A 24,984-nucleotide genomic window follows, 5' to 3' on the forward strand; every position below is an offset into this window, starting at 1 on the left:
TCGCTGGCAGATACCCAAGGGGGCGGAAGAGGGGAGGGATGAAAGGAAAGTGAAAGTATCAGCCTTCTCTGGATGGCCCCCTTCTCCTCCTCCTCCTCTTTTGTCCCCCCCCCCCCGTTGCCATGGAGACCAGAACAAAGCCTCTCTTTCCCCTCTTTTCTGGATTGTTAATTGTCTTTACTCCATGGTGCCTTTGTTAATTGTTGCCAAGCCCTCCCAGGATGGAGATGGAGGTCTCCCCTAGACAGGAAAGAGGGCTGGAAAAAAAAGTCCGGTGGTAGAGGTGGGGCACTGCAAGCCGGGGGGTGGGGGTGGGGGTGGGGGTGGGGGGACTGGCAGGCAGCTTCAGGGTTTTCTAAATCGCCCAGGCTTCTGGGAAGCACGCACCCTCTTCCATGCTCTCCCACTCTCCCTCAATTTGCTGCATTTTGAGGTGGGACCTAATGGCCCGCCTCTGTGGAAAGGGGTGGGAGAGACTGGAAAGAGGAAAGAAAATTTTAAAATCCAACCATTTGTGTGTGTGTGCTTGTGTGCAGATGCGCCCCTGTGTGCTCGTGAAGGGGGACGACCACCTTATCTTAGCTCCACACCCATTCCACGTTGACCAGTAAGACGTGTGGCCTGAATTTTACCCCCATGGGTTAGGACACCAAACAATGAAGTTTACATAGAGAGAGCGTAAGAGAGCATGTGAGCTCTGGAGGTGAGAATGACTCCTTCGCCCCTTTCCCATGCTCAGTGCCCCCACCATAGCTAAATATGTGAAGACTGGAGTGAATACGTTTTGGAAGTGTGTGTACTGGTCGCATTCCTCAGCATGAGCTGAGCCCACGCACTGCGTGGGGTCGCAATATGTGTATGTGCAAGTGTGTTGGGGTGGGGGCGGCTGGCAATGTTTACAGAGCTATGGGCTGACCTCTGTCCTGGGGGACGGGAAGCTGACTGTCACATAGAGTCTAGACTGATCCTCAAGTGCTAGTTTATACAGTTCGGATTCTCAGGACCATAAAACCCTGTAAGAAGCAGCATAATGTAAGAGAAAATACAAGGACTTGCGGTGAGAAAATCTGGGTTCAAACGTCAGCTCTTGTCCTTTCACTATGCGGTCTTGGAAACCTTCCTTCCCCTTCCAGGTGCAATTGTCCTCCTCTGCAAAATGGAACTGCCCTGATCGTCACACAGCTGTTGGGTTAAAAGACGTCCTGTGTGGACAGTACGGGCTCCCACAGGAAGGAAGGACAACCGTGGGCTGGACATATTTTGATAAAGAATATGGGGCCTGAGATGGCCCTGGCAAGTGGGGAGACTGGGTTCAGAGTTGGCTGGCTGTGCCATGTCTAAGGACCGCTGGCCCGAAGGACAAGGGAGGCAGCCAGAGTGGCTTGGTGTGGGTGGGAGGAGCGGTGGGTGGTCTGGGCCCTCCGATGGAGGGCAGTCTACCCCAGGCCTCTTGTGTCTGTGCTCAGAAAACCGCTTCCTGACTTGGTAGTTGTCTGGAAATGTGTGTGGTGCAGGGTCTGCACAGATTCCAACCCTGAAGGAGGTGAATGAGGCTATGGCTAGGAGTTACCAGCTCTCTTCTGGTGCTCTGTGGTTAACATGCTGTGTGCCTTTGGGCAAGATACCTCTCCTCTCTGTGCCTCAGCCTCCTCCATTGCACAAAGACAGAGCTGGAGGAGATAGTTCTGGAAGGCCGATTCCTTCCCAATCTTAAACTCTCAGATTCTGAGAGGCACATGAAACAAGCATGTCCTGCAAAGCCACTTGTTACTATCTTGATAAGTTTCCCATACCTAAGTGTGATGCTCTGGAAAAGGCCAGGCAGAACTGAGAATACACTAGGGGTCAGCTGAAGGCAGTGTCTGTCTCTGGAAAGCTGCTCCTGTAGAATCAGCCGTGGAGCGAGGTGCCCCTGAGCTGAGCCCCCCTGCCTGGTGTCTGGCAATGGGTAGGTGGGAAAGCCCTGCCCTTCTCAGAAGGGAGAGTGAAGAGCTAGTTCCCAGACAAGTCCGGCTGGGCTGGGTCTACTCTCACCCCACCCACAAGCGCCCCCTCGCTAAGCTTCACAGAGAAAAAGGTGTGGGTGGTAGAAGGGGAGAGCAGGTGGGCTTCAAGATCAGCGTACTCTTTCCTTCTCCCAAGCCCCCGGCTCACTTTCTCTCCCTCACACCATGTCCTGAGGGAAGCAATTCACACACTGAGAATTTATTCTTCTACTACTTTGCCCAAGGACTTTTGCATTTTACACCTTGTCCCTAACCTTGGAGGTTAGAGGAAATGTGTAGGAAACCCAGCACTCCTCCGCCTGGTAGCTCTCACCAGCGTCCCCGGAGCCTCAAAGCATATTAGAGATCACACTCATCAGAACCAATCCAAGCGATTCAGTCAGCACGTAAATTCTGAGCATCTTCTATGGGCCCAATTCTGTGTTTGGCTCTGGAAATTAAATGGAGACTAGGGCAGACAAGGCCCTTCCCTCACAGAGCCTACAGTCTAAAGGAGAAATAGGCAAAGCACAAGAAAACAGAAAAAGAAATTAAAAAGTGCCATCTGTGGGACGCGTTCTGAAGGAAGAAAGCCGGGGCTGAGAAGGAGAATAAAGTTGGGGTAGGGGAGAGGTGGGTGGAGGAAGCGGCATTTATGTTGAGGCTCGAGGATGGAAGGGAGCCTGTTCTGGGAAGAGCATTCCACGGGTAGCAGAACTCTGAGGTTGGGGAGGGCTTGGTGACTGAGGAGCTGAAAGATCTGTATAGCTGGAACGTGGGGACAGAGAAGAAGAGCCCCGAGGAGGAGCCTGGGAACACGGGTGCTCTCCATCCTGCTGTTCTAGGCCAGGATAATGAGTTAGGATTTTATTCTAAGAGCAGTCCGAAGCTGTGGAGGATTTTAACCAGCCAGATTACTCTGGGGACTGCATAGAGTGCACTGGAGGGGGCAAGGGGAGACAGCTGATGCCCCCAAAGACCACCAGAATAACCCACCGATCAAGCAAAACTGAGTTAAGGACTTATTTCAGGAAGGGAGAGGCTCTCCCTGACGGTCTTGTAATGTCCCAGAGGAAGATAGTTAAAGGGTTTGGAGTCTGGTTTAAGGAGGACTTTTCAATGTGGGGATCTGATTGGGACTGGGTAAAATTTGTGATATAACACTTTAGGATTGGAGGACACAGTGAGGAGAAGTCTTAAAGTGAGTCTTGATAAATAAAGAATAGCTTGATAAACCAGTGGTTTTTGTCCAGTTAAGTGAACTATTGTCCAGAGAAAGGGGCTGTTCGGCAATCTATTGTTCAGATAAATTGATTTTCAGGAAGTTCCTGAAGCAAATAATGAAGTTATTTGGTGGTTTACAGCCTTATTTTCCTGGGAAAGAAATTTCTGGAACAAATATTAAAGTCACGTCCATGTAAGCAGTTGAATGATGTGGCTGCGGGTGGTCTCTGTTCTCAGAAGCAGTGAGGCTCTTTGAGCCTAGGTGAGTGATGACGGTGGCCTGGGCTGGAGGGGTGACAGTGAAGGTGGACAGGCGGATGGATTGGAGATATAATTTTGGAGCTAGATCAGCAGCATTCACTAATGCAGTTAGATAAGAAAAGGAGGTATCATGGACGCCGCCAAAGTTTTCGGGGCCACCGCGTAGGTGGTGGTGCCAGTTACCGAGAAGGGAGTGATGGTACAGGGAGTAAACACGCTTGGAGGAAAGGCAGTAAGAGTTTTGTTCTGAACATGCTAGGTTTAGAATGTCTGTGAGATTCTTGAGTAGAAACGTCAAGTATGTGGTTGGTCAGGTGAGCCTGAAGTGCGTTAGGAGATCTGAAGAGAAAATTGAGAGAACTGACAGCCAATAGTTGGTGTTTAAAGCTACAGGAGTGGATATAAGCTCGCCTAGGGAGAGAGGGCAGAGAGAGAGAGGGAAGCAGATGCAGGAGAAAGGCCCCAGGAAACATTGAACTGGTCACAAGGGTAGAGGAATGACAAAGGAGACTGAGAAAGAGCAACCAGTGAGGCTGGAGGCAACTGAGGAGTGTGGGATTGTGGAGTATTTCCAGAAGAAAGGAATGCTCAGCTGTTAAACGGTGGGGGGTTGATGGGTGTTCCTGGGAAATGGTGTGGTTGTGTGGAAAGATCTAGAATTTTCAGAATTAGATAACTTCCTTCTACCACTTACTGGCTATGACCTTGGGCTGTATTTTTCTCACCTCTAAAATGGGGATAATGCCACCGACCTCACAGAATTGTTGTGAGATATGAAGAGATACCATAAATGAAAACAGTACAGTGCCTAAGACACAATAGGCAGACACTAAAAAAATCTTAATTTGGTGGCAGTAATTGGGAAGGGTGGGTGCCAATGGAGTGAGACATGGTGGACTGGGGAATGTTGGAGAGAGGAGAGCCCACCTCCTCATCTCTGTTTTCTTTATCCCAATTTGCTGTTGCTACTGTGGCTAAAGACAGTTACAAGGAGGGAACCCCAGTGAAGGTGCTGCACTGAAGCTATTCAGGGGTCAGGGAAGAACAACCTGACAAAACACCCAGAGGCTTGTTGGCTGGAAGAAGGAAAGGCTTGGTGGTAACAGGATACTTGGTGAAATGGCTCGTCCACAGTCATCCAAATACCAGACCCTGAAGAATTAACGTTGACTTCTCCTACCCCGTCACCCCCACCAATCTTCTCCTTTCCATCCTATCTACTCCCAGCTTCGCTTAGGCCTGCGTCATTTTTCCGTTTCCTCCCACAGTCTGGTCACTGCCTATAGACAAACTATTCTCATCAGAGGCCCTGCTTAGAATCCCTCAGGGACTCCCCATCCCCTGGACTCGACCAATTGGTTGACAAGTATTTATCAAGCACCTAAGTTATCCTAAGCTCCAGCTAGGCACAAGAGATGCAACAGTGAGCCTGAGAGACACACTCCTGCCCTCGTGCAGCTTATAGTCCAATGTGGGAGACAGACACACAGTTACCATACTATCTATGATGGGGGCTTCTAGAGTCCATGGATGGGGCACCTGACCCAGATTGGTCAAGAAAGTCTCCTGGAAGAGTTGATATGTAGACGAGATCCAAAAGATGAATAGGAGATTGGCCAGGCAGGGGGGTGAGGGAATGATGGAATCCAAAGCCCTTAGAAGGTGCTATGAGCCTCCCCTGTGAAGTGGCCTCACCATTTCTCCAACTTCTGTGACCAACCCCTGCTGCCACACCAGCCACCTACACTGTTGGTAAAGACTAGCAGTTCCACAGTTGCCATTCCTCTAACCTGCACTACTCCCCCAGGTCCTTCCATAACCCAACTCAGGTGACACTCCAACATGTCTCTGATTTCTGTCCCCACATCCTAGTGCCCTTGGTGGGCCCCATGCCTGTTGTGGGAAACTGGCTTACCTGTTCCCTATTTGTTGCTTCCTGTTATTGTAGATGTTGCCTTATTGTAGATGTTGCAGTTGCTTCCTGTTATTGTAGATGTTGCCTTATTGCAGATGTTGCAGTTACTTCCTATTATTGTAGATGATGTTGCAGTTCTGATAGTAAACAGCTGATTGTTAGTTTCTAAATAAATATGATGTGGAAACTAGGGGCTGAGGCTCTCAGTTTCAGAAACTGTGAGTTCCCTGGTCCCATCTTTATTTCCTCTCTTGGGTCTTTTTTTCTGTCCTTCTATTTCTTCAGTTCTGCGTTGCCTTCTCTTTGTGCAAACCTATTGCTGAGCTGGTCTCAGCACATGCCTGGTGGGCTTGTCCCATCTTAGCACCCTTCCACTTTGCTGTGATTATACATCCACCCATCTCTTCTTCACAAAGTGGGACTCTAAAAAGGGTAGGGTCAAAGTCTCAATCAACTTCATGTCCCCAGCATCCATTTGGGCCAGGCATATACTAGGCCACGGGTTCTTAACCAGTTTTGTTCCACGGACCCCTTTTCCAGTTAGGTAAAAACATGGACCCCTTCTCAGAAGGTCGTGGCAGGTAGTTTTATGACACTTAATGTTGGCATGTCTTTAAATTTTAGGATTATTCAAAATTACATTTTACAACTTTCCCATAATTTCAATACCTGATAACCTAATACAACTCAACATCTGATCAAATGGTCATTTTTGGCAACCATTTAGAAATTCGAATTTTCCCATGGCATCGTAAAACCATCTCCTCTATCCTTACCAACCTTCTGCAGGCAGTTATCCACTGCACTAAGAACATACTATAGCAAATAAAAATCATACTAAGTCCACACTATACTCTGTATTATTTAATAAATATATCACACCTGCACCAACATATCCTCACAAGAATGTTTTTAAATGAATAAAATAAGGAAATCAGTTACATATACTGAAATGGTTACTGCAATAAAAAACATATACAATAAAAAACACTATACATATGTGCTTCTTTCTTAACACATTACATAACAATCCAATACATTAAAAAAAAGATAGGGAAGTTAAAGTCAAATTTTATGTTTCAAAGACATGTCTATGTGCAGATTGTTGTTATTTATCTTGAATAAGAACATTAAACTATGGTGTAGTATTTGACAAGGCCACTTGCCTATCATTTTGGACATCTAATCGAGTTGATTTTTTCATTTCAATCTCATGGATCCACTGAAATCTTTCCACGGACTTCTTGGGGGTCTGCACACCGCTGGTTAAGAACCCCTGCACTAGACATTTAATAAACACCGTGAATTAAAGACAAGCCCCTCCAACCTGGCGGGAGAAATAAAAGAATTGTCTGAGGCAGAGCTTACGACGACAGGGTTAGGGAGTGAACCTAGACATCAGGAAGCTGTCTAGCTGCCCGTGGGATCGGGTTCCTAAGGAAGGTTCCAAAATGGGGAAAATAACAACAAACAAATCAAAGCTGTTTGTCTGGAGGCTAGGAGGCTAAGGAACTGGACCGGTGACTCTTAGGTCTTGCTCTAGGGAGCCAAGAGTCCCTGTAGCGACCCTCACACCTGGGCAGTGGGAGGGAATCCACCGTCTTTCTTCTATTCTTTCCATCCCCTCCCTCCACGCCCACCCACTCCCGACGCCCGGGAACCTCCGCTCTCCCTTTTCCAACAGAGGTTTCCAGCTGTTGGATGCCTGGATGGCCTCGGCTGCAGGGAGGAGGAGGAACTCTCTGTCCCTCCCTCCTTCTACATCTCTCCACCCTCCCTCCCTCCTCCTCCCCCAGCCCGCTGTCTCCCTCCCTCTTTCTCCTCTGTGGCTGTCGGACCGCCTCGCCGCTACCAGCAGCGAGCGCCCTGCTCCCAGTCCCGGCTCTGAACTGAACTGTGCGAGCGCGGGTGCTGGAGCCCGGGCACGGCGGGCCGGGGTCTGAGCCCAGGGCGCAGCGGGCAGCCTCGGGGGCCCTGCCTGGGGACCGAGCCGCGGCAGGGAGCCGGGGAGCCGGCGGGGCGGGCCGGCCGGCGCAGCGTCCGGGCGAGTCGGGAGGCAGGACCGCGGAAGGCAGGGAGACGGCCGCAAGCAGAGGGCAGAGGGCAGAGTGCAGGGAGCGGCCTTGCTCGGCGGAGGGCGCCGCCCGGCCGGAACCCGAGCTCGCCGCCCCGGACGGCGGCCCCTCGTGGGGCGCGGACCCAGGGTGGCCGCGAGTCCGCGGCGACTCCGGCCGCCGGCGGGGAACGAGCCCCCTCCCAGCGCAGCCGCCCCAGCCCTGCCCACCCTCCAGCCAGCCGCGCCGCCGGGGCATGTGAGCGGGAAGCCCACGCTGCCTGCGGAGAGGACCCGGACGGAGGAGGAGGAGGAGCGCGGAGCCGCGAGCCCCGAGCCTGGCGCCCGGCTGAGTAGTAAGTGCGCCCGCTCTGCGCCCTGAGCGTGCCGCAACGCCCCTCTCCCCAGCCCTCCGAAGTTTGACACTCGCGCCCCCGCGTTTCTGGGGACTCGCTGGCTCTCTTCTCGGCGACTTTCCATCCTTAGGAAAGTTTTGCGACGAGAAACGGGCCCCCACCTACCCCCCAACAACGCCGGCCGGGGTGGGGGTGGGGGGCTCTTCTCGGGCAGACCCGGGTCCTTGTGAGAGGGGTGGCAGCGCGGGGAAGGCCTCGGGTGATTGTGTGTGTGTGTGCGTGCGCGCACCACGGGAGCCGAGCTTGGGGTGCCTCGCTCGTCGCTGACCGACCGGGCTCCAGGTCTTTCTCGCCCGCCTGTCTCTGCGCCCAGCTCAAAGATTTCCTAGCAGGAGGTCGAGGCTGCGTGAGCGAGCCCCTGTAGGGGTCGGGTGCTCGGGACGAGATGCGGATTCCTAGCCGGTTGAGTGGGGTTCCGCGGGGCCAGCCACGCACCCTTGCCGACCATTCCAGGTTCGTTCCCCAGCGGACCAGCCGGGCGCTGCATCCTGTTTGTTTTCTGCTCTGGCGGCTCCCGCTCGCCCCCTCAGCCCCCCTCCTCCACGAGCCGCCTTCTTACCACCCCCAGTCCTGGTATAACAGAGGTGAACCTTTTCATCCCTATTTCACTGCAAAAGCAAATCGCGCCTGGGGGTTGGAGAGATGGCGGGTGGGGGTAGCCGCTCTGCTCCCAGCGGCTCGCCATTGTTTTCCCACCCCGCGCGCTCCGTACGTAAACACACACACACACACACACACACACTACCACCACCACCACACCACACCACACCACACCACACACACGTGCCGGCTCGCGCTGCCTGGAGTTCCCCAGACGCGCAGGGATCGCCTGGGGGATTCTCCCAGCTGCCCGCTTCGGTCTTCCAGGCTGGAGGTGTTCCATTATTTAACTGGAGCTGGGGAGGGCAAGAGACGTGCGGGTTGCCGAAGAGTCCCGGGCCGGGCCTGGGCGGGGAAGTGCATTTTGAACTTCAGCCCTGGACCTTCCCGGGAGGACCCCGGGCGCACGAGAGGCGGCTCCCGCCCTGGAGGGCGGACGGCAGCTGCGAGGACTCCACCGGGGCTCTTGGCAGCCGCCTCTGTAATAGGGTCTAGGAGGAAGGCAGGGAGTTTTCCTGGGAAGTTTGCTTTGACTCTGTGGGAATTTCCGGGCAGGGCGCTGCGGCGCTGGCGCTGGTGAAGGGGTCTGGCGAAAGGCAGAAGATGCTGCTCAGCTGGGCGGGGTTTCCCAAGACCCTGGTTTCCGCGGTGCTTCCTTAGGAAGTGGCGCGTGAGATGCTGGGGATTCGGCACAGTTGTCTCAATTCCTCATTGATGGGCAGCGTGAGCTTGGGCGAGTCTTTTAACTTGGCTAGACTTCCGCTCTTCTTTGAAACTGACATGTTGAGGGAATGCTGGTTTGGACCGCGTGATCTCCAGAAACGTAAGGACCCACTTACTTGGAGTCCTGAGAGCCAAGTGTAGCCTAGTGATGAAGTGCTAGAGCTCCGGAGTTGCATCCCAAGTGACGCCCCCGGTGGTGAGAACTTAACCTCCCCGTGCCTCAGTTTCCACATCTATAAAATGGGGTTTAATATGAACAGTCCCTACCACATGAGATTGCCTTGAGGATTAAAAGCCTTAAAAAAGTGAAGCTCCTAGAACAGTGCCTAACACATAGAGAGTATTGGGTCTTAGTCGTTTTGTCGTCACTGCTTACCTGACCTTGTACAGAGCCGGAAGAGTGCTTTGTGATTGTGCTCCTTAATAAATTAGACAGTTCTCCAAATTCTGGGAAGGAGAAGCCTGTTTAAATTCCAAGGTGCTAAGAGTGACACACACACACTCCCACCTTTCCTGATTCTGGCTCTTCACATCAAACTTATCTTCCCATCTAGTTTTCCATTTTATTGAGCCTTTTTTTCCTTCCTCCCTCCCTTCAGAATTTTTTGAGAAAGGCACTTCATTCTCTTCTTTTCCTCATTCTTGGTCCAACTGCACTGTTCTCTCAGTGGAAATTAGGCCCCAGAAAGGAAGTGTCTTTTTTTTTTTTTTAGAAGTCCCTAGGTGTCCCCTGGGTATCCAGAATCTGAGCTGCTGACTCAGGATTGGATGTGCATTTGTGTCCCTGGGGCTGGGTGAATTTCCGGAGAGAGGGAGCCCAGGTGTCTGGGGCCCCTGGGAAGAAACAGGTGGGATGGGCTAGTGCCTTCCTGGAGGAGCTCTGCTCCCTGGGCGCCTCCTGTGTTGCCTGCTGCTGGGGCTCACCTGGGAGCCCCGAATATCCCAGCTGTCTGGGCAGACTTGATATGGGATTTGGGGTGAGGGACAAAAGTTTCACCTCCAACCCTCCACTTGGAGTTGGAGGATTTTCTAGCAATTTGGATTTGTCACAAGCTCCTTGTGTGTGTCAACAGGTAGCACAAGTAAGGGGTGAAGTGGGTGTCCGAGAGGAAGAGCATGCTGGTCCTGTACGATGGCCCCCTGGTCTCCTTCCTCCCACTGCCTGAAGCCCACCCCAGGAGCGGGGGTGATGTGGCCAGAGGGTTGGTTCTGCCAGTGGGCGGCTTCCAGTGATGTGTGTCAGCATTGCAGTCACCGGTATTCATTCCTTCCACGGGAGTTTATTGAACACGTGCTGGGCAGCGGGGTTCCAGGCATGAGCAAGACTAGCAATGCCCCTGCCTCAGCAGCCTTCTTTCTCGTTGTCAGAGACGGGCAATAAATCACTTAAAAAAGAAAACTATCAGGTCATGATAGGTGATGTGAAAGAAATGCAGGATGGGATAGAGAGAATGTGTGTGTAGGGGGCAGGCAGCGGTTGCCCTGGCCTGGGGGCCCATGAAGGCTGCCCGGGGCAGAGACAGCTTACCAAGACCTGAAGGAGAAGGACCCGGGGAGAAGGGATTCCAGGCCGAGGGAACAGCAAATGAAAATCCCCCGAGGCCAGAACCAGGTTTGCAGCAGCCCTGTGGCTGGAGGGCAGGGAGCTGGAAGACCCCCGGGTCTCCAGAAATTGGAGGAGGCCTGAGCCTGGAGGCCCTGGACCTTGTAGGACTGGTTAGGAGCCTGGGCTTTATGGCCAGGGCAATAGGAAGCCACTGGAGGGTTATAAGCAGGGGAGTGATACGATCTGAAGTTATGATTTTAAAAGATTATTTGTACACAAGAAATGGTAATCATAGTTGCCCCAGGGATGGGAAACTATAGATGGCTGAGGGATGGGATGGAGGAAAGATTGCTTTTCACTCTGTGGACCCTTTTGTTCCTGCAAACAAATAAAAGACGAGTTTAAAAAAAGGATCGCTTAAAACCTGAAAAATGTGTATAATAAGTTTAAGTGAAATCACAGAATATAAAGCTGTCCAGTATAATACCAGTTTTGTAAAGATGCGTTTATGTAGACGTATGCCCATCAGACACACCTCCTTAGAAAGAAGTCTAGAAGGATGCATCATAATGTTTGCAGAAGTTAACTGGATGCTGGGCATAAGGGTGATTTTTATTTTCTTTACCCTCTCTTGATTTTTCCAATCTTCTACAATGGTCATGAATTTTTATAAGTGAAAAAATAAAGGTTGTAAGAAGAGATCACTTTGGCTGCTAAACAGAGAATAGCTTGAAGGGGAGCAAGAATGGAAGCAGAGAGGTCAGTCAGGGAACTGATTCAGGATTGAGGAGACAGATGGTTTGGATTAGGGTGGGCAAACGAGAGAGTGTTTGGGAGGTAGCTCCAATAGGACTCTCGTGAATGCAACGTTACTTATTATGATGCTCTGCTCTGGGGGTCAGTAATGGTGAAGATGATTTCCAGCACTGCCATGCCTTATATGTTGCAGGTTCCACCCATATATATTCTTCATGCCCATCCTGGACAGTTTGCTACTTTGATGATTAGCAAGATTTAGGGGCAATGTGATATGTCCAGTGAGAATGATGTAGAGCCAGGAGAGACAACGTCTCTGAGCCTCTGTTTGCCCATCAGTGAAGTGGGACAATAACAATTGTTGTTGGGAGACTCAAGTCTGAGCTTGCCTGCAGCAGTGCTCAGTGAATGATGAGGTCTGTGCAGTTGGCTGCTGTCCGGCGAGTTTTTGCTTGAGCGAGGCCAGTTCTTCCAGGTGAACTAGGCATTCGGGTCCGTGAGGGGCTGACTCTCAAGTCCACAAGAGCTTTCTCCCCTCTGGGGGTGAAAGCCCTCGTGGGCAGGCTCCCTGGGTAGGGAACTGACTGCCACCAGAAAAGGTGGAATTCAAATGTGGCTGTGGCCACGCACCCCTCCCCCAGCACATTCAGGGGTGAAGCTGAGTGTTTGAAAAGGGCTCTGTGCTGGGAAGGCCCGGCCAGGCACACAGTAAATCGTGCTTTGAATAGGAGTTATTTTTGTGCTCAGTGTTTGCTTAAGAGGGCTCGCTCCTGCCTGAACTCGCTGAGATCCTCACTCTTTGCTAGTCCCCTTCTTGGAACCCGGATGTGTTAGCTGGGGAGGCGGTCACAGCGCCGGCGGCGAGCCCGGACCCTTGGAGGATACCTCCACGTCTCGGGTCACCCCCTCCCCACAAGCAGAGGTGACCCCATATTGATTGCCCCCACTCTGGTCCCCCTTCCAGTCCTTGGGAAGACTTGATCGGGAGACTGCCAGCCGGCTGGCTCAGGAGGGTCACCTCCAGCCTTCCTCCTGGTTCTCTGATCAGGGGTGACTGTGTTTCTGTTACACACGCAAATACTTTCTCTGAGCAGCAGTGATTTGGTAGTTCCCTCCCCAGAGTGGGGTGGGGCAGGATGTTCAGTTCAGTTCAGCCAGCTAGACCTGAGTCTATTACATGCCGTCGGCCCAGCCCGAAGACCCCCGAAGCCTCGTGGTGGTGGGAGGCCCGTGCAGCTCCCCTTGGAAAGGTCTCTGTCCTGCAGCACGGCCCGCGCCTGGGATCTCGCTGCCTCTCTCCGTGCTTCTCTAGGCATATTCTTGGCTCTCTTGCCCAGAGGTGGCAGGAGGCCCTCCCTGCCGTCGGAAGACTCCTTTATTTCTGTGACCCGCCGCCGCCGAGCCCCGAGGCTCCTCTGCTTACTCCAAGGAGGAGCAGGTGGTGACAGGGACTAGCTGGATGGACCCAGAGACGGGACAGCACAGAGGTCAGGCCTCCCGAGAGGCTGCGAGGTGAGGAGAAAGAGGCTGGGGTTTCCCCCGCCTCCTCCCGAGGCCGTCGGGAGGTGCTGTGTGTGTGGCCTGACTTCCCAGAGCACCAGTTGTGCACACGGCGACAAGCTAAGGGAGGAGAGGGGGCCGAGATTTGCACCCAGATGTTGGGGATGCCAGCCTCTGGGAGGCCGGACACTCACCTTTCAATGAATCTAGCTTTCAGCTCCCTTGATACCGACAGCCTCAGGCTCCCCTCCCCCCAGCAGTGGCCCTAGCATTTAAATGGCCTTGGCACTGAAGGCCCTTAAGCAGCCCCTGGGCTAGTGGTCGGGGTGGGGGGAGGGAGAGTAGCTTCCCTCCCTCCCCCCACCACGGTCCCACTCTGTCTTGAGACACATCCATCCAAGGTAGGGTTTCAGCCTTTTGGCTTCAGGAGGGGAGAAAGGGGAAGGGGCCACCAGGGACTGGGCAGGAGCGCTCCCAGTTGCCTCCCCCTGGTGCTCTCGGTCTGGAAGCCCTGCCAGGCTGGAGCTCCCTGGGGGATCCACCCCAGAGGCCGGACTGTTCTCCTCCCCTCGGCCTCACCTCCCCCAGTCCCCACCCCCTGCTTGACTCAGAATGGAATGTGCAGCCTGTGGAACTTGTTCCCAGAGGGCCTGGGCGCCGGCCCTCTCCGTCCCCCACCGCGAGGGGGGAGGGCCGGGCCGGGCGCAGCTCCTGGGCACTGCCAGCCGCTGCCCCGCTGCCAAGCCCATGACCCTGAGTTGAGTTGGGGCAGAGGCGGGTGCCAGGGGGCTCCAGATCTGGCTATTCTGGAGGAGCAGCCAGCCTAGGGGGGTTGGGAGAGTTCCTCGGAAGTGCAGGATGGGGTGGGGTTGGCCAGTGAGAGCCCAGGGGTACAGCGGGCGGCGGGCAGACCCATCCCAACTGCGGGAAGGCATCCTCTGTTGACTTCATTTTTAAATTTGTGGCTCATTTTTATTTTCTTATTTCTGTTTCTATGGTTTCCGAAAGGAGTACAGCAAACAAATATGTGTTACTTTTGTGATCAGAATTAAAAAGGTTTTAAAATATATCTAGAATTGCCAGACAGTGAAACAGAAAAAGTCATCCGTGTTTTTTCTGCGGAAGGCAGAGAAGAGTTGGGGCGCGAGCACCACCGGAGGAGAAGAAAGGGTGGCTGTTGGGATATGGGGTGGAAGCCGGTAAGAAGGACCGACGCCCCTTCACTGCGATGAGCTGAATGAGCCCCTGGACCCTCGGCTGGGGGGGGCTGCCCAGGGACTTGGGCCCTGGCACCCGGGTGGGGCTGGAGGGCTAGGAAAGGACCAAGCCTTAGCCTAAGCTCCTCAAAAGAATCCACTCTTGCCGAGCCTCACCAGGCAGGGCCTGTGCCTTCCACGGAGTGGACGGTGAAGGGAGCGGGGCAGGAAGCGCTTAAACTTTCCCCACCCCACAGCCCTATAGAGGGAGCCTGAAGTCACTTAACCATCCCTGTGAAGATTTGATTCCCAGTAGGGAAGGGGGAAGAAAAGGTCCCCGGGAGGGGCTGGCAGGAAGCCCTTGTGCAGGTACCTGCAGCGGGGCTCCCGGGGCAGGTGGGGTGAGTGGAGGGGACATGACTAGGGAGCTCATGCAAGCAGACTGGGCGCAGCCCCTCCAGCTCCTGCTGTTTCTCTGGCATGCTCCGCTCCCCTTTCCTTGACAGGTGAAGACTGTGTGTGGGTTTGTAGGTAGGTGGGAGTGGGCCGCAGCTCTGGAGCCCATGGTTAGCCCCAGCCAATGCCTGTAAGAACCCAGGGGCAGCAGGGGACAGTAAGCCCATGTCAAGAAGGAAGGGGGAGAGCAGCGTGGGAGGAAGGAGAGAGAGAACAGAGACGTGGAGGGAGGTCCTCCTGCCTCTTCTTTCCAGCCTCAGGCCCTCCAGAACATCTGGCCAGGTTTGGGGTCTCAATTCTGGCCTGCCTGGGGAGGAGCAGGGCAGCGGTGGTCCTGCCCCTGCATTCCCTTTCCTCTCTAAATGAGTTTCCCCCTATGTCATAGTGAGCAAGGGGAGACCCCAGGGCGAGGGGCTGGAAGAGGAAGAGTGGGTGGGGAAAGAGCTAATGGTGGGGTCAAGTGGGATTCGCTAGCTGGGGCAGGTGGGGCAGGGAGGGGGAAGTGCTCTCCTCTTAGTTGGCGTGAGGGGGCCAGCCTTCAGTCACAGGTACCCCAGACAGAAGACAGCGTCGGGGGACCGAGGAAAGGGGCCTGTGTCAGCTCTTACTTGGGTGGAGGTGGGTGGCAGGAGGGATGAACTTGACTGCCACCTGCCAGGGAGTTCCTGTAATAAGTATACAGGTGTAAGCAAATGGGGCTCTTAGAGTTGTGCAGTCGACAGTCTGTACAGCTGTACTGAAGCCCTGTGGGAAGTGCCTCAAAGGAGCAAGAACATAAGGTTTTTCGTAATTTAGTTCCCCTTCTCTTCTCTCAGCTCTTTCGGGCCTTAGATTCATCTTCTTCAGCCTGTCACACCCCCAGCTGGGGGTAGTTTTTCGCTGTTGGTTCCTCCTTTCTGGGTATTGACAGATTTGGAATTTAGGGCACCAGAATTGAGAGAAGGGCTTGTGTGTGGGGGGGTGTGTTCTGCAGTTTGGAGACGGTCACCACCCTCCTTGTTGAGTCAGTGTGTCCTTTTTGGAGGGACTTCCTGCGTCTCTGGGTGCGTTTAAGAGCTCTCGGGTGGTGCAGGTAGGACTGGTGGGGAAGAGGGTCTTCCCCGAGAGCCGGCCCTCCTCCGGCCCTCCCGCCCTCCCGCAGCCCGTGACCTCTGTGTCCTGGCCCTCTGTGTCCTGGCCCGCGTCTCTCCCTCTCCCATCCCTTGTCCTCCGGTGTCCTGCTCTTTGATCTCTGCGGAGGTAACTGGCTAATCAGATGTGTAGGTTCCTGTGCTGATGGTAAATTAACAGGTAATTCCAAGAGCACTCTAGCTTTTTAACCAGCCCTGGGGGTGACTCCAAAAGTGGGGACTTGGGGTGGAGACAGAGTGGCTATTTGGCCTGTGGGGACCTGCTGCGCCGGTCCATCCTCTCAGCAGATGTGTCGGGAGCGCTTTTGTGCGGCTGTACGGAGCCAGGTGGGGCGAAAACCTGGGACCAGTGCCACCCTCCCATGGCTCCCTCGTCTGTTTGCTTGTTGATTTTGCTCATTGTCTGCCCGTTGTCTGTCTGTTTTTTCTTTAGGAGGCATCAGAACCAAACGCAGGACCTCCCACGTGGGAGGCGGGTGCTCAACCACTTGAGCCGCATTTACTCCCAGGAATCAGTTTTGAGGAAGATAAAGAGAAGTAAATAATCGATTCTAGACTGACCGACAAACATGAGGGAGGAACAGGGCAGGGTGCTTTGGGAGCCCCGAGGAGGGGAACCCCAATGAGACTGGGCAGTCAGAAAAGGCCTCCTGTAAGAGGGAGCATCCAAGGCCTGGAGGGAGAGGAGATCACTTGGGAAGAGCGTGTCAGAGAGAAGAGACCGTCTAAGGGCAGATTTCTCCGCACCCCCAGGGGCATGTCCGATGGTCCCGCCCCTCCCCAGTGCCCTGAGTGGGGGGGGCCTTAGGACTTTGGGGGAGGGTGACCAGTGAGCAGTCACAGAAGTATGGCCAGGGGATCCTGGCACCCAGGGGCCTCGGTCAGTCTCGAGGGTGGGATCGCCTGTGGGTACCAGCCTAGGGAGCATGGGGGTCATGGGCTCCAAGTGGGGTGACACCGTGGGTTCCAGTGGGGCTTGGGCACGGTGTGAGTGTGGCCCAAGCGGCCAAGGGATTGGCGCCCCGAGCACCCCCCCAGGTGGCTGTGGGGGGGGTGCAAGATTGCTCGGGCCAACTGCAAATTAGCTGCCGATAAATGCCTTTGCTGCCTCTCTCCTCCCTCCTGAAAATCAACAACTGTGTCAACAGCGGCGGGATTGTGCTTGGCGGGCAGCCTCCAGGGCTGCCAGGGCCGGGCAGGTGCTGGCAGGGGCCGCCGGAGCCCCATGCTGGGAGCAGGCTGCGCTGGGCTGCCAGGGCTGCAGGATAAACAAGGCCGCACACAGGCTGGGCCGGGAGGGAGGCCGCAGGCAGGCAGGAGGGGGGAACAGGTGTCTCAGGAGCTCTGCAGACAAAGGGCCTCTTGTCTCCTCCTCCCGGGCCCCCAGGAGCAGCCCCCTCCTCCCCGCCTGCGGGCCCAGCCCGGAGACCAGTGACCAGGTCAGCAGAGCACGGGGCAGAGGGAGAGGACTGTCCTGGCTGCAGATCCCCCTTTCCTCTTGGTATTTGTTTTTTGTGCTGGCGATAGAGGTAAAACCAGTCCATTAGGGGTTCGGGCAGGACACCTTCTCCTGAGCAAACCCGTGGGAAAGCCGTGAGGTCTCCGTGGGTCTCAGTTTCCCCACTGGACAGACAGCAAGATCCCTCCCGCCTGTCGGGACCCCTGAGCAAGAGCCAGATGGGAGGTGGGGAAGGCACCTGGAGCCTTTTAAAGGAAGAAGTGATGACTGCGGGCGAGCTGTTTGCAATGATGAGCGTGGGATGGGAGCTGGGGAGGCCTGGGGAGCACGGGATTCTAGGTGGGACTTGGGGCGAGAGGTGGCTGGGGTACAGCTATACCAGCCTCTCCTTACCTTCTTATAAGACAGACTTTACTGAGACCCTTTTGTGTGCCAGGCACTGCCCCACAAGAGGGATTGGGGATACAACGAAGAATGCAGTAACCGAGCAGGCAGGTAGGGTGGACTTACGTAGACCCCGGGGCCAGACTGCCTGTGTGATCTTGGTTAAGTAACTTAACCTCAATGTGTCTAAGTTATCTGAAAAAGGAGTAAAATGGAGGTGCTAATAGTAGCTGTCTCATAGGGCTCTTGTGAGGGTTAAATGAGTGAATAGATGTAAAATAACCCCTGGCATACAGTAAAGGCTGTATAAGGGAAGGCCATTATATTATCCATTTCCTAGACAGAGTATGAGGGATTCACATCTAGCCAGAACTTGGGGGTAGATGGGTAAGCAAATAATTACAATTCAGGCATCTAGTAGAGACTAGTGGTGTTCAAGAGCTCTCAGGTGTCCTTGAGGAACAGTGGATTCTTCTAGGGCTGTAGGGAGGGGTTTTTAAAGGAGGGAACATTTGAGCAGGGCTTTGAGGGAGGACTAAGAGTTTGCTGGTCAGGACCGTAGGAAGGGCCTTCCAGGTGGTGCTCCTCATGATCCAGGTCAGAGGTGTGAGGCGCGTATCTGCATACAGGTTGGTGAGGGCGACGGCCAGAGTGGTGGTCTGGACCAGGCCATGAAGGACCTGCACAGGTGCGGAGGGGTCTGGGCTCCTCCCCAGCCTGCCGTCGCTGTTCCGGAGCTGGGTGACGGTTTTGGTCGTCACGCAATGTCCCTTCCTTCCTTCCTGCCCGTGCCAGCACATTGCGAAGTACCCTGTCTCGCTGACTCCGGCTAGCCTTCCCTTTGTAGGAAGGCAGGATGGGTGCGTGAAGACACCAGGGATGTTAGGAGTCAGAAAGTTCTGGACGTGCATCTTCTGGATTTTGAATCTTGATCTTGGGATAGTTTACCTAATTTTTTTGGGTGGCATTTTCCTCATCCATAAAACGGTTAGGTATGTCCCCTCTGGTAGGGATATTGTGAGGATTAGAGAAAATGGGCCCCAAGTGCCGGGTGTCCGGCAGTGTACCGTGCTGTAAATTTGTGTTACGGTTACTGACTGTTGGCCTTGCTTGTGGCCCTTGGGTTTTTAAACCGAGTCTTTTTTGTTTTTTTTTTTTTAAAGATTTATTTACTTATTTTCTCCCCCCTCCCTCCATTGTCTGCTCTGTGTCCATTTGCTGTGTGTTCTTCTGTGTCTGCTTGTATTCTCATTAGGCAACTCTGGGAACCGATCCTGGGACCTTCTGGAGTGGGAGAGAGGCACTCATTCTCTTGCACCGCCTCAGGCCCCTGGTCTGCTGCATCTCTTGTCTCTCCTCTGTGTCTCTTTTTGTTGCATCATCATGCTGCACCAGGCCTCTGTGTGGGCCAGCACTCTGCGTGGGCCAGCTTGCCCTCACCAGGAGGCCCTGGGCATCGAACCCTGGACCTCCCATATGGCAGACGGGAGCCCAACTGCTTGAGCCACATCCGCTTCCTGCCCTCGGCTTCTATAGCTGTGACATGGGGAGGACGGTCTCTCTCCTTCCTTCTAAGGTTTTCAAAGAGCTTATGGGCCAGGCTGCCTTTATAGGGAAGGGCCAGGCACTGGCCTCCAGGGCCATCGGTGGGGGCAGCCCTCAGCCCCCTGTCTGTGTCTCAGGTGATGGGGCAGCCTGTCCTGCTTTCCCGTTGGGTTAAGCCTTTCAGGGGAACTGTGCTGGGGTTTGAGGGGCCTGTGGGGTCGCCAGGGCCAGTGGGTGCCAGAGGAGACCACCACCCTGGTCTAGCTTCTGCTGCTGTCCGGTCCTTGCTCCAGGCCTGTCCCTTAGCCCCTGGGAACCTCGCTTTCCCCTTCTGCAACGAGGGAAGGAGCCTTTCACTCCTAGGATAAAATGAGCATGTGTGTCCCCATGGAAAGAGAGAGTTGGATGATAACAAGGATACTACCCACACCGGCAGTTTTTGCTGCAGCTTCAGAATCTAGATGTGGAGTCAGACTCTTTGGCACCGTCCCTACCTCTGCACCACGTGCCCCGCCCCCCACGGTGCTTCCGCCAGCTCATGTCTGCGGAGCCTCGCAAGGCCTGGTGCGTTAGGAGGGCTGAGAGGATACAACCCCCCACGGCACGGATCAGTGAATGTGGACCCATCCAGGTGTGGGGCTCCGTGAGTCCCCCGGGGGCCCTGTTCCCAGCTGTGGATCTGCTCAGGAATGAGGTCGGTCCCCGTGGCACGTCTGAGCCCCGTGCGGAGCAAGCGGAAACCCACTGCGGGATGTCAGTGCCCGGTCCCCTGACCGCCTGCCCTGGCGTCTTGCCGTAGGTTGAGGAACTGGTGATGGGAAGGGCTTAGGGACGTCGAGGAATATCAGGGAGGCGTCACGGGAAGGATGTCTGCCTTGGCACAGGCTGCCCTTCTCCTCGCCGTCACTTGCCACCCTAGCATGCCCAGAGCAGGCACAGCCCTGTTCTCTTCCTTCCCTGCAGTCGCGTTTCTCAGGTGGTCCCTTGGGAACCTGGAGGTGAGATGAGGCCAAGGAGAGGAGTTGGTACCAAGGAGAAGGCTGGGAGATGACCGCCGGGCAATGCTATGAGCTCTCCTGGCTAGGTGGTCAGACTTCCCAGGTGACCTTAGAAACAACCCAGGAAGAGGCAGAAAGAACAGTGGTGAGCTGGGGACTCTTCTAAGGGCCACGTGCACATTTACGTGCGTTTTCATATAACCAGTACACTGAGCGCGAGTTTTTAATCTATCCCCAGGTGTCTTCAGGTTTGCCTTTTACTGTTGTTATTTTCTACGATGGCTGCTCTGGCTCTTGGCGCTTGCCTTCTCACTGCCGCCCATTGCCCCCCGACCCCTCTCACAGAGAGCAGGTGGCGGGGAACAGCGCCTGCTTGAGGTCGTCCCTGCCATCGATCCCACCTCCCTGGGGTCAGCACAGAGGCCTGGACCTACCGCCGTGGATGCTGCTCTTTAGCAGGAAACCACCGGCCCAGCCTCCCCCCTCCCCACCCCGAGGCCCCTTCCTCACCCCTGCCTGGAGCTCAGGCCACCTTCACACACAGGTGCACAGTGCCTGCATGCAGCAGGTACTCAGTAAAGGCGAAGATCAAGGAAAATTAGAGGAGAGCGTCCAGGCTCCTTGGCCGGGCTCCTGGGCCCGTGGCGCTGGAGGGGAGCAGCGGGCCCCTGAGGGTCTGGGGTGAAGGAATTTCCCTCTCAGCGACTGTGGCCCAAGGAGGCATTTATTTCTCCTCCCGTCAGCCTTGCAGGAAATAGTGTTGAGGAAGAGAAGAGCAGGAGGGAAGAGCCAAGCCTTCTATTATTTTGTTTTTCATATGGAGACTCCATTATTAGCAATTTATTGCATCCGGATCTCCTCGGCCAAGCACATTCTGTTCTCCAGTGTTGGGGGAAGACTCTTGGGGGGCACGGCCAGAGGCTGGACAGGAAGACGACCGGGTCAACAGCCTTTTGAGGGCCCGTGCAGTGTCACGGCCTGTGCCGGCTGCTTTCTTGGCGGGGTGGAGCCCGATTCGGGCCCAGACCGGATGACCTGGCATCCCCTGGTGAACCCAATGGCCCTGGGCAGTGGCGTGGGTGCTCCCCTCCCAGCTCACGCCCACCGGACCTCGCGCTGCCCTCTCTGAGATGGGGTCGGGGCAGTGATGCTTGGAACGGAATCATCGAGTTCCTCGAGATGGCAGGGCCTGGGAAGACGCTTTGAAGGAGGAGGAGGGCAGCTGCCTGCGAGGGCCCGGAAGAGGGGGAGCGGGCAAGGGGACCACTGCTGTGGGAACGGCGCAGGAGAAAAACAACCCCCTCTCTGCAAAAGCGCTGAGCTGGTGGAATTTAGCTCCGCGGTCGCGAGATCAGGGCGCTAGATAGCGCTCTGCGGGCGCCCGGGCTGTGGGTGCAGGTTGCCGTGTGGGGTTCCGGAAGAGAGCGGCCCGGGCCAGAGAAGCCCCTGCAGCGCCCCCTCCTCCGAGCTGGCCTCCTCGCTTGCCTGGGCTCATCGCCGGCCCCCGCTGCTGGAGGCAGGCCCTTTGCTCCGTCCGCCTCTCATGTAAGTTGATCTCGTTCTTCCTTGTTTTCCGCTCGTTCTTCGCCCAGCTGTCCAACGTTGGCCAGAAGCAGCTACGTCAGCCTCACTTCAAGGGCCTGGCGTCTCCAGGGAGCCGAGGCACCAAAGGCCAGGGAACTCGGGGGACCTTCTCAGGGTCAGAGGCCTGAACCCCTGGGCCTCACCGTCGCGGCCGGGCCTCTGGAAGGACCCTCGCTGTTTGGACGTGGCGAGCCACCCTGGCGGTTGTCCTTGCTCCCCAGCCATGTCTCCAAGCTCGGGGCTGCTGGATGGTGGAAGGGCAGGTTCTCTGACAGATAGAGAGGGTCAGCTCTTGGGGGACACTGGGGAGAACCGGGGCAGAGAATGTGTGTGTTGGGCGGTGGGGGATGGAGGGCTGCTAGGCAGTGCGAGTGGACTTGGGTCCCAGCTGTGAGGTTTGGGCAGTTATTTTATTACTACCCTCCTCTCACTGCTGGTGGCCGCACAGCCCTGAGGCTGGGCACGTGTCCTCTGTCCTCTGGGTTGACATACCCGTCTCCAGCTAGATCACCTTGTGGGCCCCTCCACCCAGCATGTACCTTGGGCCCAGCACCGGATGCCGGGCTCCAGCGGGAGCCCCTTGTGTTCTGCTAAGATGAGGTCGTGGGGCCCTCAGCCGAGGACCGGGCTAGTGGCCTGGAGGCCGAGGGAACCCTGCTGGCTTGGCTCGCGGGCCCAGTCACGGAAGGGCCGGCGTTCGCTCAGATGGCAAAGGTAAACCGAGTCTACCGAAGTCAGACAGGTCCCCGACTGCAGGGACCACAGACTGTGTCTGAGAATTTTCAGAATGGGTAGCTCAGTTGATTCAGGCTGAGGCTTCAACCTCATTGTCCTGAGAAAAATTCCAGCAGAACCCCGCTCTTTCCCTCTCGGTTGACAGACGTTCTTGGTGCGGCGAGTAGTGCTGAACCATTTGGTACTCCAGGCAGCTCAGCCAGGATTCGGGGGCTGAGGCATGTTCCTTTTCTCTGTCTGTCCTGCCCCGCGTGTCTGACCGTTGGGGTTGGTCCCGCTGGGACCCAGGTAAGCACGTGTGCCCAGGTTTCCTGAGAAATCCGGTACGTGCAATTTCCTGATGAACAGGCAGGCTTATATTGTGCAGGATTGAGGAGGAGTGCTCTCTAGATGTCTTTTTAAAGGGCAGTGGTTTGATACATTTTCCGACAGATGGGGTTTGGGAAGGGATAAGCTTTACCAAGTTCTCGTTGCCCACAGGCACTGAATGAGGCCTGGTTGGGGAGTCAGGACCCTGCCCTCAGGGGGGCTCTAATTCGTCTAGGAGCGGGGGAGACGGAACCACGGGGCTGCAGTGCGGAACAAAAGCCCCTTCAGTAGACTGGCGCTGGACGCCAGGACACTTGGACGGTCTCCCGGCTCCGCAGCCCCCGCTTGGGAGACCGCATGTGCAGGGCAGTCACACTGACCAGAGTTTGAGTCCTGGCTCTGCTTCTTCTGAGCCCTGCGATTTCTGGCAAACGCCAAAACTTTCTTAAACCCTGTAAGTGGGAAACTAATAATAGCTGTCTCGTGAGGTTAAAAGGATTCAGTGAGGTGATGTGTTTATGGGCCCAAGTGCGGCAGGCCCCCGTGGGGGAAGCTGATCTTTGCTTCATGCCGTGGCTGGGGTGAGACTCGCCGAGGTGGGGATGTGGGGAGCAGCCCCTCCCTGTGGTCATGAGCTTGGCCTCTGTAGGATCTGGAAAAGGAGGGGGAGTACCTCTTCTGGGTACGGTGATGGACTTTGTCAGCTGTGACACCTCCCTCAGCCTCCCGCCATCCTCCTTCAGATGCGACTCACAGAAGTGCTGTGTGGCCCTGGCCAAGTCACTTAGCCTCTCTGGGCTTCAGCTTCCTCGACTGTAAAGCGATGCTGATACGGTTATTACCTCATGGCATGTCGAGAGGGTTCAATGAAAAGGGTTACATGAAGCATGTTTAGAACACTGTCTGCCACGTGGGAATCTTAGGGAGATGTTAGTATTACGATTTGTTGCATTGTTCTGTTGATGGAGTGACCCTAGTCCACTTTGAAGGAAGCCGGGGTGAGAGCTGCACCCCAGCTGTTCCCAGAGCTTGGAGAAAGGGCAGGGGTGTGGATGGAGGTGGCTGAGGCGTGGGCCCCAGCTTGTGCACCCACGGTGCTGGTCCCAGGGAGCAGGTTAGAGAAAGGATGAGGCTGCTTCTTGAGGCCTAGCGCCAGGTCTAGCAGAGCGACGGTCTGGCTCAAGGGTGCTCCCCTAAGGGAGGAGCGTTCCACACCAAGTAGGCTCTGTCTTTGTAAAACCAACGAGATTCATACACCGTCGGTGAGCTTTGAGACATCAAACCACCACTTTCGCAAAACCCAACCGCCAGTGCGTTTTAATGGGAAAACAGCCTTTGCCTCACCTTTGGACTGTGGACGCCCGGGAAGGCCTCCTGCAGGAGCCTGGCAGGAAGTAAAGGCGGTGTGGGTGGGTGTGCGCGGCCTCTCCCCCCGGCCACGCCGACCGGCTGCCCCCTTCCCCCAGCGGCCTGGCCCCCCAGCACCCACCTCCTCGGGACAGAGGGGGCTCAGCGGGGTTCAGGGTGCCTAGTGGGAAGTGGCTCCTTGTGGTCTGGTTTTGGAATTGGAGTCAGGTGGACCTTAAGTTGAATTCCACCTCAGCCTCTTCGCTTCAGTTTCCTCGTCTATAAAATGGGTTTGTTGCTGCAGAAAATATTTGTGAAGGGCGTAGCTTGTCGTGGTCACTCAGTAAATGGCAGGGACTGTTATTATCGTTCTGCTGAGGAGCTTCAGTATATGACCCTGATTTGGGCTTCAGCTCGAAGGTGGAAATCAGGGGCTTACCGACACTTTTATTTCCACAGCTTCAAAGGCCTTAGAGGCCTCCGCCACCTATAATTTTATTTGTGGGAGAAGTGGTAATAATTTGCTCCATGTGCAAATGGAAAAATTGAGACCTGGCAGGTCGGGCGGTTTATCCAGCCCCCCGGGTAAATTAAAGGCGTCTAAGTTCCTTACATGCCAGCGGGGCTTTATAAACCATCGGGTGTAAAAAGTGCCTTGTTTTAGTCTCCTAGGCTGCTGAAAGCAGATACCATGACATGGGTTGGCTTAACAATGGGAATTTTTACCTTAGAGTTTTGAGGCTGAGAAAAATATCCAAAACAAGGTATCATCAAGGTGATGCTTTCTTCCCAAAGACCGGCTGCTGGCGGTCCTTGACCCCTGCCACATGGCCGGGCACACGGTGGCATCTGCTGGCCTCTC

General features: G+C 55.2%; 1 protein-coding gene across 12 annotated transcripts in view; it reads left to right on the forward strand.

Moving 5' to 3' along the window:
- Positions 1-7,206: 7,206 nt before the first annotated feature.
- SOX13 (SRY-box transcription factor 13) overlaps positions 7,207-24,984 on the forward strand; it is a 43,977-nt gene continuing 26,199 nt past the window's right edge. For 4 of the 12 annotated variants that reach the window (XM_058275003.2, XM_058275004.2, XM_058275008.1 and 1 more), the window contains exon 1: positions 8,225-8,307. In XM_058275003.2, the coding sequence (XP_058130986.1) occupies positions 8,240-8,307 (68 nt within the window). In that variant the 5' untranslated portion in view covers positions 8,225-8,239. Of the gene's footprint in view, positions 7,795-8,224; positions 8,308-9,879; positions 12,992-21,107; positions 21,693-24,984 lie in introns of those variants that run through there. The other 8 variants (XM_058275007.2, XM_071207660.1, XM_071207662.1 and 5 more) reach the window with 6 other exon arrangements.

Source organism: Dasypus novemcinctus, chromosome 13 (genome assembly GCF_030445035.2).
Source record: "Dasypus novemcinctus isolate mDasNov1 chromosome 13, mDasNov1.1.hap2, whole genome shotgun sequence".
Taxonomy (NCBI): Eukaryota; Metazoa; Chordata; class Mammalia; order Cingulata; family Dasypodidae; genus Dasypus; species Dasypus novemcinctus.